The sequence below is a fragment of the Nicotiana tabacum genome, chromosome 3 (assembly GCF_000715075.1).
Source record: "Nicotiana tabacum cultivar K326 chromosome 3, ASM71507v2, whole genome shotgun sequence".
In the NCBI taxonomy this organism is placed as follows: Eukaryota; Viridiplantae; Streptophyta; class Magnoliopsida; order Solanales; family Solanaceae; genus Nicotiana; species Nicotiana tabacum.
The window spans coordinates 207,271,659-207,285,794 of record NC_134082.1 but is presented as its reverse complement, the minus strand read 5'-3'; the positions used below and the strand labels follow the sequence as shown (position 1 = coordinate 207,285,794).

The following is a 14,136-nucleotide window of genomic DNA, read 5'->3' as shown; positions in this document are numbered from 1 at the left end:
AGAGAGAAAACTGTACATAAAAGAATAAATTTGATCATTAGAAATGTCTTGTTACTTACTTAGAGTTAATTGATGAACTTAGAGAATAAAAGAAAGTAAAATTTTAGATTTTTATATTTATGTTATAGATAACAATATGTGTATTGTGTAATATAATATATATTTCGGTACGGTATCAGTATTTCATTTTAAAATACCAAATACTATATCTAATACCAATTTTTTTTTTAAAACTAAACTAAAACCATGCCGGATACCAAAATATCGAATACCAAATACTAGAATTTTCGGTTTCGATACGGTATTCGGTATTTACTAAATTATGCATAGCCCTACAATTAAGTCTAAAGTGTAAAAATTGCACTTAAGGCCAAATAGGTCTAAAATGCAATAAATATTTTCGTGCACTTTAAGTTCAAATAGGTGTAAAGTCAAAAAAATTAAACTTCAGACACACTTAAGGCCAAATAGGTCTAAAGTGCAACAAATATTTTAATACACTTAATGTCAAATAGGTCTGAAGTTAAAAAAAATCCATTTCAGATACCTTTAAAGTCAAATAGATTTGAAGTGCAACCAATATTTTCATACGTTTAAGGTCAAATAGGTCTAAAGTGGAATAAAATGCACTTCAGATGCACTTAAGGCCAAATAGGCCTGAAGTGCAACTAATATTTTCATACACTTAAGGCCGCGTAGGTTTGAAGTGCAACGAATATTTTCATGCACTCAAGACACGTAAGTTTGAAGTGAAACAACAACAACCTCGTAAAATTTTACTAGTTGGGTCTAAGGAGGGTAGTGTGTACGGAGACCTTACCCCTACCCCGAAGGAGTAAAGAGACTGTTTCTGAAAGACGCTCCGCTTAAGAAAACAAAAAGACAAAAGGACATAATATGAGTATCACCACAAAAATCATAGGAAAAATAGGAACAACATGAAATCCAGAAGAAAGATGCAAAGCAAAAACGATAACTAGTAAATAGGTCATGTACTGAAAAGCAAAATAGTAAGATACAATATTGTCACTAGCTATCTAAGACAAAACCCTACCAGACTAGTCTCACAAAGGTACGAAGTAAGGCAAGACTCAACTGCCTCCTAACCTACAACTCTAATACTCGAACTCCACATCTTCCTATCAAGTATCATATCTTCGGAAATCTGAAGCCTCGCCATATCCTGCCTGATCACCTTTCCCCAGTACTTCTTAGATCACCCTCTTCCTCCTCTCGTGCCCTCCACAACCAGCCGCTCACACCTCCTTACAGGAGTATAAGGGCTTCTCATCTGAACATACCTGAACCGTCTGAGCCTCGCTTCCAGCATCTTGTCATCAATTTGAGCCATGTGCACCTTCTACCGAATATCATCATTCATAATCTTATCCATTATAGTATGCTCGCACATCCACCACAACATCCTCGTTTGCTACTTTCATCTTTTGGATATGTGAGTTCTTAACAGGCCAACTCATCCAAATACATCATGGCTGGTCTAACTACCGCTTTATAGAACTTACCTTTGAGTAATGGTGACACTCTCTTGTCACACATGACTCCAAAGGCTAACCTCCACTTCATCTATCTTACCCCAATACAGTATGACATCCTTGTCGATCTCCCCTTCCCCCTGGATAGCTAACTCAAGGTACTTGAAGCTACCTCTACTTGGGATGACCTGTGATTCAAACCTCACATCCACGTCTACTTTTCCCGGCTCAGCGCTGAACTTTCACTCCAAACATTCTGTCTTCGTCCTGTTCAGCTTGAATCCTTTAGACTCAAGAGCCTGTCTCCAAACCTCCAGCCTCTCGTTAATACCGGCTCGCGACTCATCAATCAAAACTATTTTATCGGCTAATAACATGCACCATGGCACCTCTCATTGAATATGGTGTATTAATGCGTCCATCACTAGGGCGAATAAGAACGGACTGAGCGCAGAACCTTGTTGTAACCCCATCACAACTGGAAAATGCTTAGATTCACCTTCTACTGTCTTAACCTGACTCTTAGCCCTATCATACATATCCTTAATCGCCATAATATAGGGAACCGACACACCTTTTGCCTCCAAGCATCTCGAGAGAACTTCTCTAGGATTCTTGTCATAAATTTGTTTTTCGAATTTTATCAATCCAATGTGTGATTTATCACCTCAATATACTCCAAATAAGCTCAAATGTGAAACATAACCTCCAAATATCATTTTAAAAAATAAATCTCAATCATTAATTTGTCAAAACAACAATAGATCTAACAAACCCATTTTGCAATTAAGAAGAAAAAGAAGAAGAAACCCCTAAGGAGTAGTAAAAAATGAAGTGGCATAATATATCACCACTATAAAACACCATAAACTACCTTAAAATATGCCCATAAGCACCATGTAAATTTACCGTCACCTTTATTTTCACAACGAATGAGAAGAAGAAGACGAAGACGAAGAAGAAGAAGAAAGAGTGGTATTTGCGTATTCTGTTCTTCTGATCTATCTAGCTGGGAGTGGCTTGCTATGCTTTGTAATGTTGCTACTAATGATTAATAATAAATTTTATTTACAAAAAAAAAAAATGCTTGAAGTTATATAAACTTTGGGCACTAGTTATTTTTTTTTAAAAGTGGGTACAGATTAAATAGGGGCGATCAAATAGGACATCCATCTAATTTTTGTTAAAATAGCACAGAGTAGTCAGTTTTCAGATTGGTCATTCAAAAATAGCCAGCGTTTGCCGAGTCATTAAAAAATAGCCACTATTTTGGTACAATAGAGACCTGTCCAACATAATATACTGGAGTTCGGTGCACCTGTGTATGAACTTCCAGCATATTATGCTGTACCGCTATACTTTGCTGGCTCTAGTATAATATACTAGAGAATGTAGCATTGGTTCTTCAATCTCCAGTATATTATGCTGAACCGGTATATTATAATGAAACTCCAGTATATTTCCAGTATAATATACTGGAACTCCAGTATATTATGCTGGAGTATTTTTTCGGATTTTGAACAGTTTTTTCCTTCAGATTTATCTTTACATGAAAAGTGGCTAAATTTCGATTACTTTTAAAACTGTGGCTATTTTTTAATAACCACCGGTAAATCTGACTATTTTTGAATTTCTCCCCTAATTTTTACACTAGAAAAGGGATCCTTATCGTGTTGATGACTGCGGTCCAGTCGTGAGGCCTAAGGGAATCAAGGAATTTGCAGATCAAGTTAGTGAGTAAAAATAGCACGGTATAGCCAGTTTTCGGACTGGTCATTCAAAAATAGTCAGCGTTTACGAAGTCAATGAAAAATAGCCACTATTTTACTGCAACAGAGACCAGTCCAGCATAATATATTGGAGTTGGGTATACCTGTGTATGAACTCCAGCATATTATGCTGGACCGATATACTTTACTGACTCCAATATAATATACTGGAGACTGGAGCACGGGTGCTCCAAACTCCAGTATATTATACTGGACAATTATACTTGCTGGAACTCCAATATATTATGCTGGAGTTCTAGTGTACTTATGCTGGAACTCCATCATATTATGCTGGAGTTCCAGCATACTTATCTTGGAACTCCAGTATAATATACCGGCGTATTTTTCGGGTTTTGAAAAGTGTTTTCGCTCAGATTTATTTTTACATGAAAAATAGCTAAATTTCAATTATTTTTGAAATTGCGCTATTTTTGAACGACCAGTTATAAATCTGACTATTTTTGAATTTCTCCCTTTGATTAGATGTGTAGTACCAAAATTGAAAAGAAGCAACATAAGAAGAAGATTTGGAGAGGAAGCGGAAGAATAGAAGGATAAAAATGTTAACTTCAATGTTTAATTCTTCAACAAAAATAAGCCTATTTTATATAACTTTAAAAAAAGGGACAAAAATTAAACATTATCCATTCAAAGGGCCAGTTTAGAAGGTTCAGGCTGGGAACTCTCAAAATGGGTCCAAAAGAGAAACCAAAAAGCCCATTTGAAATAGGAAACTAGGAAATGGAGCTCAGTCCAGTATCATGAGGCCCAAAGGAATTCAAAATTTTCGGAAAACGAAAAAGGAGCGGCAACGGTCACAAACACAGCTGTAAACCATTTCAAATTTCAAAATACCATCTGCATTCTGCCGACTCCTCTTCCCCCTCCTATATAAACACTTCCTCCTTTCAAACCCTACTCCTCTTTATTCAATTCACTCCTGTCATAAATTTTCATCTATCATAATCACTATTCTACAACGGTCTCTGCAATTTCTTTGAAAAACAAAAATGAGAGAGTGCATCTCGATCCACATTGGTCAGGCAGGAATCCAAGTCGGAAACGCTTGTTGGGAGCTTTACTGCCTCGAACATGGCATTAAGGTCAATCCCTAATCTCTCTATTCAATCATTTTAGTTCTATTTTAAAAAATTTATGATTATTTGTTTATGGCGGAAATCTGTTCAATTTTTTTATTTTTTGGATATTGACCGTCTGGTGTTTGATAATTTCTCTAGCCGGATGGACAAATGCCTGGAGACGTAACTGTTGGCGGAGGAGACGACGCCTTCAATACTTTCTTCAGCGAAACTGGTGCTGGAAAGCACGTACCTCGTGCTGTTTTCGTAGATCTGGAACCCACTGTCATTGATGAAGTGAGAACTGGAACTTATCGACAGTTGTTCCATCCTGAACAACTCATTAGCGGCAAAGAAGATGCTGCTAACAACTTTGCTAGAGGCCATTATACAAGTAAGAACAAAAACTTTCAACTGGAATTCTTAACATAAAGAAAGGGCGAGTTTCATTTTCTAACGATTTTGTGGTTTTATACGGTGACAGTTGGTAAGGAGATAGTGGATCTGTGTCTTGATAGGATCAGGAAATTAGCGGACAACTGCACTGGGCTACAAGGATTTTTGGTGTTCCATGCTGTTGGTGGTGGGACTGGCTCAGGGCTTGGTTCTCTGCTTCTGGAGAGACTTTCTGTTGACTACGGAAAGAAATCCAAGCTTGGATTTACCATTTACCCTTCACCTCAAGTCTCTACTGCTGTTGTTGAGCCTTACAACTCCGTGCTCTCCACTCACTCCCTTCTTGAGCACACTGATGTTGCTATCCTTTTGGATAATGAAGCCATATATGACATCTGCCGTAAATCTTTGGACATTGAAAGGCCTACTTACACCAATCTCAACAGGCTCATCTCTCAGGTATTAAACTTTAAATAGTTAATAAAGGATTGCTTAGACTGAATAATAGAGTTATTGATTTGGGTGAATCTGTTTGATTTATAGGTTATCTCATCGCTGACAGCATCTCTGCGATTTGATGGTGCTCTGAATGTGGATGTGAATGAATTCCAAACTAACTTGGTTCCATACCCAAGGATTCATTTCATGCTTTCTTCATATGCGCCTGTGATTTCAGCTGAGAAGGCCTATCACGAGCAACTTTCTGTTGCGGAAATTACTAATACTGCTTTTGAGCCATCCTCTATGATGGTCAAGTGTGACCCGCGTCATGGGAAGTACATGGCCTGTTGTTTGATGTACAGAGGTGATGTTGTGCCTAAGGATGTGAATGCTGCTGTTGCCACAATAAAGACAAAGAGGACCATCCAGTTTGTGGATTGGTGCCCAACTGGGTTCAAGTGTGGTATTAATTACCAGCCACCGACTGTTGTTCCTGGCGGAGACTTGGCCAAGGTTCAGAGGGCTGTTTGTATGATTTCGAACTCCACAAGTGTTGCTGAGGTCTTCTCGAGAATTGACCACAAGTTTGATTTGATGTACGCGAAGAGGGCGTTTGTGCATTGGTATGTGGGTGAGGGTATGGAGGAAGGAGAGTTCTCTGAGGCTAGGGAAGATTTGGCTGCTCTTGAGAAGGACTATGAGGAAGTTGGTTGTGAATCTGGTGATGGCGAAGATGACGATGTTGAGGAGTATTAATTAGGTTAATTTCTGTATGTTTAGTTTGGATGATTATGTAGCCAATGGTCTCATTGGTGTACCTAAAATTTGGAATTAATCCATATTCAGTAGGATGATGTGTTGATTTCTGGATATGTAGTTTTGCTATTTTCAACCTTAACAAATTCTAGTGGTTTTATTATTTCCAGCTTTTGCTATCTACTTTGTAATCAATTCCTACAAAGTAATGGCGTGTTATAAAGTTCGATAAGTTTTGTATCTATCACATCGTTTAGTGCCATAACTTTGCCGAAAGAACACGGAAATTGAAATTTTGTGTCAAACGCCACAAGTTCTTGGTTTGAGTAGTAAATTACATTCCTATCGTCTGCTTTTCATATCTTAGGTCGAACATACAGAGACGTGTTCATTAACCTTTTTTTTTTAATTGACAGGTAAGTAGTCACTAGTATTCACTAACTTTGATTATCGTGCTACGTATTTTCTTTTTTAAAGGTACATAGTGAGGAGTTTTCGTCTGTATTCTGCCTACTTTATACGTATTACTGTACAGCAAAACATACAAAACGGAACTGATAAGAAAAGGAACTTCATCTCCATCTCTATTTACATCATCTTCATTATCCCTCTTCCCTGTGGACGGTCGTCTCCCATATTCCTCAGTCGTACAGTAAATCTTCCTGCCCAATTAAACAGATGAAAACTTCAATAATCAGTTTGAATTTTAGACGATTGATCAACTGATTACAAAGCAAACATTCTCACTGAATCCAACTCTATTCTATAAAGAATGGAAAATAATTAGACAAAAAGGTTGAGAAAATAGGACCGTGGTATATACACACCTAGTTTGTGATCAATTAGCAGATTTTATGGCCGTTTTTCCACTAAGAGGTGAAGCAGGCAACATAGGCCTTGACAATAGCATAACAGACGAGGCAACATCTTGATCAACAACTCTCTGCCTAAGCTTCTTGGCTATATCTTCCCCAAGTTGCAAATCCTCTGCTCTAATTCGCATAATTTGACTATGAATATACGCATTCATAGTCTTTTCACTCCACTTCCTAGAAGGAAACTCCATGTCTTTCTCTTGTTGACTCTCCATCTCACAGTTTTTAGAGGAATATATCATTGTGGAAATGATAGATTCAACTATATATTCAGATGAAGTTTTGAGGCAAGCAAAGTGATGATAAAGAAAACAAAAGTATGCCGCTATATGGTTGTCATTTTACATTGGAAAGTATTTATAGTTGTTACATGTGTCCTTGTTAATTACAAATACACGGTAGTGATATATGTGTGTGCGTCTACGGTGGGCCGGTGGGGAGCTGACTTACCTGCTGAGTTACGCATTTTAGGTGGAGCTAGGCAAAGGCTTTTACCTGGTTGACACGTATATAGGGGCTGCCAAATTTTTTAATTAGAGGTGAACTTCACGTGTTGACAAGTCATATGCTGTTGTTGCGTATGACTAGGTAAGAATTTTTTAAATCTTAACTAATTTTTGGTTATTAAATCTTTACTTATTGAACTAGGTAAGAATTCATAAATAAAAACATTAAATTTAACCTTGTATTGGAAGAACTTAAAGAGAGAATAGTCTAAATACGTATGAAAAGGCTTTGAAAAAATTTGGATTTAAAAAAATCGAAAGATTATAAATTCAAGAGTCCACTTTGACTCAACGTTTTAAAAACTAATAATAGTATATATATATATATATATATATATATATATATATATATATATATATATATATATATATATATATATATATATATATTATTTTCTTTATTTATATTAGAAATTGAAGGAATGTTTTTTTTTTTACTTTGAACAAAATACAGTTCCTTCATAAAAGTTGTAGTTGCATTTTATGTCGATTTTAATTAAAATTAGTTTTAAGATTATTTTATTTTATTTGTTGTTTGATCTTCATGATTTTTTCTATCTTTAATTATTTAAATAGAATCAACATTTAACATTTACAAAAACATTTATTTACTTTTCATATCATAAATCAAACATGTTGTTTAATGTAAAATTTACGTGAGTTTTCAACATACCTTATAATATTAAGTATAATAACTCATATTAAAAGGACATAACCAAAATTCTAGATATTAGCCTCATAATCCTATCAGTTTTAGGAACATAATACTATACGTTAGGAATTCTATTAGTATAATTACTTTCGGGCTGTCTAATTCATATAAAATTGAACAAGTAAATGTATTTAGTCATGTAATCTTATTACTTTTAGAATATACTTCTTAAAAATTTCTATTAATAATTTAATTTTAAAACATATTATAATGTCCTATTACTAATTTAACTTGAGAATGTATTATATTGTCCAAATTCATTTAGAAAAAAGAGAGCCTATATTATTATAAAAGCATAAATACAATATTAATATACCAAAGTAGCCTTAAAATATTAAACGGAAGAACTCATAGGGATTATATAACTGCAATAACTTATTTTTTGGACTACAATACATTCTACGCTAATTTTTAATATTTAAGATTTTAAAATTAATAAATTTTGGTCTATTAAATACTTACTAAAAATATGTAGGAAGGTTTAATAAAATTAATTTCATAAGAATCCTCCGTATTGGCAATACATTATCACTCCATAATATCCAATACAAAAAAAATAAAATTAATATTAAATGGACCGCATAAAGAGTCGAAACTGAGGGGTAAAGAAAATACTCCCATGCTAATATATTTTAATATTATATTTGAACTATTTTCCTACTCAAATAATATATTTTTTATTAATTTTTTGTGTAATATTTAAATCCCAATTATTAAATAACAACTAAGAAAATATTTAAGAATATAAATGTGTGAGAAAGAAAAAAAATCGTTGGTAAGAGTAAATACCACTAATGATTCTACAGACGTAACGATCTAAAAGTGAAATGTCATATCAATATTTTATTCTTTGAAAATAAAATTTATGGTGGATAAAATTATAATTAATATTAAATATTCAAAACAAGAGATGAACTAATATTAAGATCTGATCAACATAGAATAAATTATTTTTTATGTTAAAACCAAATAATTAAATCTTTTAATTTTATTTAGCAAGAGAATTCAATTCAATTATTTTTTAAATTCATCATATGAGTAAAATTATTATTCAAGTTAAAAAAAATCTTAGGGAACATATATTTATTCCATAAAAAGAGCGTTAGAACACAAAATAAAAATGTTAGTATATTATTAAGAATCAAAATGATATACAAGTGTCTGAAGAAGCACAATCAAAGCTAAATCCTAAAAACGAACAAGCTTTCAAGACTATATTATAAAGAGTTGACTCTGCTATAACGAGACTATTCTTTGTAGATGCTTCTGGCGGAATCGAAATAATATTTCTATGTAATGCGTTACTTGCAAATATCATATCAAGAGGCATGAAGCTGTTAGCAATAATAGCAAGTGGTGTGCCAACAACTATTTTATTGTGAGACCACCCACTTTAGATTTGATATACCTCTTCAAACAATTTAAATAACCATCACAAATATATCAAAGCAGGCAATGATGCTAAATTTATAAGGAAAGCAAAATTGATAATATGGGATGAAACACTTATGGCTAAGTGTCAAACGATCGAAAAAAATGCCCGGAGTTCTAGAGATATATTGGATATTAATGAACCGTTTGATCATCATTTAGATGATTATTGTATTATTATACATAATTTTTTTTTAATTAAATAAATTTTATTGTTCATTCGTATAAATAAATATTTAAATCATCACGTGTCATTATTAGCGTGCAATGCACGTTGATAGATACTAGTTAAATAAAAAAAGGCAACGGCAATCTAGTGCACGAAGCATTCCGCGTCTATGCAAGATTCGTAAAAAGGCCGTACCTCGAGGGAGTGTGATGTAGGTAGTCACTTTCGATGGCTGATTCTACGACTCAAACCCACCTATAAATTACACAAAGACAAATTATAGGAATGCACCGATGAAAATAAGTTGTACTATCTATTAAAAAGCTAATCTAAATTGTTAGTGGCGAGAAGTTTGTTAAAAGTAAATTACGTGATCAGTGGAGATATATTTCAACCTGATTTAGCTGGTGCATATGCATTTTAGGTATATAGAGGAAGACTTTTGCCTGGTCGCATGTGTAAGGTTGCTGAACTTTTAATTAGAGATGTACTTCATATGTTGACAAGTCATATGTCATTGTTGAGTTAGTGATCAAGATTTTAGATCGAGTAAATCAGGAAAACATGTAAATATATTACGATAAAAAGATAAATCGTATAAAACGTGTCATATTTTGTACAAATATCAATTAATATAGGCACGCAAATAAATGTTATCTAAAAAACTAGCCCAAGCTATTGATGTCGTTGACTTTTTAAATTCGTTATAAGAAAATTAAATTATTCTAAAATTATTTCTTTCTCCAACAATTTGTATTAATATAAACTAATGCTACTTCATTATAGTTTTAAACTTGATTGATTAATTTAGGAAATAATTATTATTTCAAACTATTATTCTAATGATTAAGTATCTGATTTTCCCCTCTGCTATCATAAATATGCTTTATTTTCCCGTCTCAGTTTTCTATCAAAAACACCCCCACTGTTATACATTAGGTTTATATGTATCCTTTACACGTTAAAAATACCCTCCCAACTTTTAACATCCACATGATGTTCCTTTATTGGACAAACTGACCCGGCCTTCTTTTTTATTTTTAAATTCAAAATCTGCTCGATCGCAGCAACAAAACTACACCCATCCATTTAAAAACCTTTTTTCCATCTCACTATCTCCTCTCTCTATCTCTCTAACATAAAGAGACCAAAATCTAGTTCATTAACATTGTGGCAACAAATTCAATAAATATTGCCCATAAAATCATAATAAAGATCTTGATAACAAAAATCCCTATGGTGAAAAACCTTCACAACCCAATGTATGAAGTTAAGAATAAAGCATGTGGGAGAGAGACTTTACAATGGGCGATTTGTTTTTCTCTAAGTGAACCCAAGGTCTTTTTCATTTGAGAGAGGGAGATATTAGATGATAATTGAGTATTTTAACTGATGGGTGCAGTTTAAGACGTTGGATCGGGTGGGTTTGAATTAGAAAATAGGGTGGGTCAGTTGATCCAATAAGGGGATGCCACATGGATTTTAAAAGTTGCAGGGACAATATTTTTAATGTGTAAGAGATAAATATGCACTTAATATATAATTATAGGAATATTTTTGATAGAAAATTTAAATGGGATAAATGAAGGCTATTTATGATAATAGAAGGACAAATCAGACCTTGGACCGTTATTCTAAATATATTTGACCAAGGTTGAAGCAGATATTGATTGGAATGAAGAGACAATTTTACTTTCAGATATATATATTCTCAATCTTATTTAATTAATGGAACGCCTATTCAGCAAGCTAGACGATACATTCGTGTATAAAAACATTTAAGAATCTTCAAAATGGCCTAAGTGGATTGCAAAGATTGGATCATAGGTCTCTGTCAAATCTGCACAGTCCCATTACCGTAGCCAAATGTTCAAAAACTGATAAAGACAAAATTTTTAGCAATAATGCAACTACAGGTGGTGTCCAAATGGCAGGTGAATTACAATTATGGGTGAGTCAAATGGTCATACTAGGATTTCTGCATGAGGTAATTGGAAAACAAGTGGCATCTTTTTTTAGCAATTAATGAAGAAGAAGGGGGAGCCTACTGTGAAGTTTCAAGAAAAGGAATTGAGTATCATTATAGGCTGTGTTTTAAGTGAAGGAGAGAGACAGAACTTGCTAGGAATTGAATCAATAGGCTCAGGGGCATGCCCTGTATCCGCTGCAAGAGAATCCGCTCTGATCAAAGAGCGAACAACTGCTAAATTTAATGATTTGGCGGAATCTTACAGATGTTGTGGCTGGTGATCCGCTTCTCCTCCTTCGTGACAGATATTTCAGAATTAAGCCTAAATGTTTACAATCACTATCTATAATATTCAAGATATTGAAATTACCAGACACGTGGAATTATTGGAAAGTGCTAAAACTTCTGGTCTCACACAAATACACGATTATTAAGCTTACTTACAGAATCAATCAAAGCAAAACCAGAAATATGACTGCATCTAAAGAGATACAAATAGTTCAAAGATAATTTTGAAAGTAAATTTATTTACAAAAAACAAAAACAAAAAAAAACTGAGTGATAACGTAAGACTAAATGAATACTAACATATTAATTACACTGATAATACATATTTGCACTATCGAGATATACAATTTAAATCCTTAACGAAGCACATGAAAACAGTCCAAACCCAATCTGATAACCATAAAATGACTTTGCGCGTATAACTAAAAAATGTTCACCTTTAAAGTGGATTCACCTTTTTGATGAATGTATTTTCTTTATTGAGATTAGTACAACGTTATGTTGAAGACAAATGTTGCAGTTGCAGAAGTGAATTACCAATACACGTATGGCTCACAATTTTATGTCTCTTTCAAGGTATACTGCAGATATCCTAGGGTATATTAAAGTTAAACACTAAGTAGAATTATTTCAGGACAGAGAGAATCAGTCACCCTTATCCACCTCATAAGTCATAATATGCAATGAACTTTCTAAATCGAATCATGTGTTTGGACCGGAAAAATTAGGTGTTATGCGGAAGCTAGCAAATCAAATCTGGAACGACGATAAATCTTACAACAACAGAAAAATATACCAAAAGAGACACAAACATATAACGTGGTTCGGTCAACTGATCTACGTCGATCGCGGAGATGAACAATCCACTATAATAAAAGAGAGTACAAAATATCGAGAGAACAATCTCACGAAGAGGCAAACACAAGTGACACACTAACACTTATCCCGTAAAGTTCTCCCCCTAAACACGACTCTCAAGCCCCTATGGCTACATTGTGGATGCTACTGAATGAGAAGGAAAAATCCTCAATTTATAGAAGTCCAAACCTTTTCCTACAAGAAAAAGGACTAGCCAAATATGGGAGATTTGTAATTTCCTTCTACAAGAAGGAAAACCCAATTAAGGTAAATATGTTGCCCTTTCCTTCAACAAATAGGAAAATCAAATATGATAAGAAAATTATGGCAAACACCTAACAATTCTCCCCCTTGGCTTAAATTTTCTGACAAAATAAACTCGATCCACCTTCTTCACATAACCTTCAACAGGTCGCATTTCCAAATCTCCACCACGAAATTTGTCTCAACGTGCATAACACACCAGTGAAATTTCTCAGACAAAAATCACAATTATCGTCAAATATGTTGCGACTAGATATGAATTCGCCAAGATAAACCTGTCTTGAACCTCACTCTGATACCACTTGTTAGGACCAAAAAAATCAGGTGTCATGCGGAAGTTAGCAAAACAAAACTTGAACGACGATAAATCATACAACAAAAGAGAAATATACCAAAATAGACACAAACATATAATGTGATTCGATCAACTGACCTACGTCCACCGCGGAGATGAGTAATCCACTATAATAAAGAGAGTACAAAATATCGAGAGAACAACGAGGCAAACACAAGTGACACACTAACACTTGTCCCGTAAAGTTCTCCCCCTAAACACGACTCTCAAGCCCCCTATGGCTACATTGTTGATGCTACTGAATGAGAAGAAAGGATCCTCAATTTATAGAAGTCCAAACCTTTTCCTACAAGAAAAAGGACTAGCCAAATATGGGAGATTTGTAATTTTCTTCTACAAAAAGGAAAACCCAATTAAGGTAAACATGTTGCCCTTTTCTTCAACAAATAGGAAAACCAAATATGATAAGAAAATTATGGCAAACACCTAACAAAAAGGAATAGACACAGATTTAGCACCTATCATATTAAATCTCTTGAGGACCTTCTCAATATAGAACCGTTGGGACAACATCAACTTTCCAACCCTTCTATCTCGAGCAATCTCCATCCCCAATATCTTCTTTGTAGCACCTAAATCCTTCATCTCAAACTCCTTACCTAGTTGCTTCTTCAATCGGGTAATATATGACATGCTTTTAGCAACAATAAGCATGTCATCCACATATAATAACAAATATACACTAGAACCGTCTTCAAGCTTTTTGTAATACACACAACTATCATATGCACTTCGAGAAAATGCATTTTGAATCATGAATGTATCAAATCTTTTA

The 14,136-nt window shown here is 34.1% G+C and overlaps 1 protein-coding gene and 1 long non-coding RNA gene across 2 annotated transcripts; one reads left to right on the top strand and one right to left on the bottom strand.

The window, feature by feature from the left end:
• Nucleotides 1–4,178: 4,178 nt before the first annotated feature.
• On the top strand, nt 4,179–6,103 carry LOC107800766 (tubulin alpha chain-like). The gene is made up of 4 exons (XM_016623993.2): nt 4,179–4,365; nt 4,501–4,735; nt 4,826–5,196; nt 5,281–6,103. The coding sequence occupies exons 1-4, from the start codon at nt 4,273–4,275 to the stop codon at nt 5,932–5,934; spliced, it is 1,353 nt and encodes a 450-aa protein (XP_016479479.1). The 5' UTR covers nt 4,179–4,272; the 3' UTR covers nt 5,935–6,103.
• A 145-nt stretch (nt 6,104–6,248) lies between these two features.
• LOC107800767 (uncharacterized) lies at nt 6,249–7,138 on the bottom strand. The gene is made up of 2 exons (XR_001651484.2): nt 6,762–7,138; nt 6,249–6,596 (listed from the first exon to the last, which is right to left on the bottom strand). It is a non-coding gene; the product is annotated as an uncharacterized LOC107800767 (long non-coding RNA).
• Between the last annotated feature and the right edge of the window lie 6,998 nt (nt 7,139–14,136).

Excerpts from the sequence above, each read along its gene's own strand:
- LOC107800766 (XM_016623993.2), top strand. The coding sequence starts at position 4,273 with ATGAGAGAGTGCATCTCGATCCACATTGGTCAGGCAGGAATCCAAGTC. Across the intron at positions 4,366-4,500 it reads GCCTCGAACATGGCATTAAG|CCGGATGGACAAATGCCTGG; the intron begins GTCAATCCCTAA and ends TAATTTCTCTAG. Across the intron at positions 5,197-5,280 it reads TCAACAGGCTCATCTCTCAG|GTTATCTCATCGCTGACAGC; the intron begins GTATTAAACTTT and ends TTTGATTTATAG.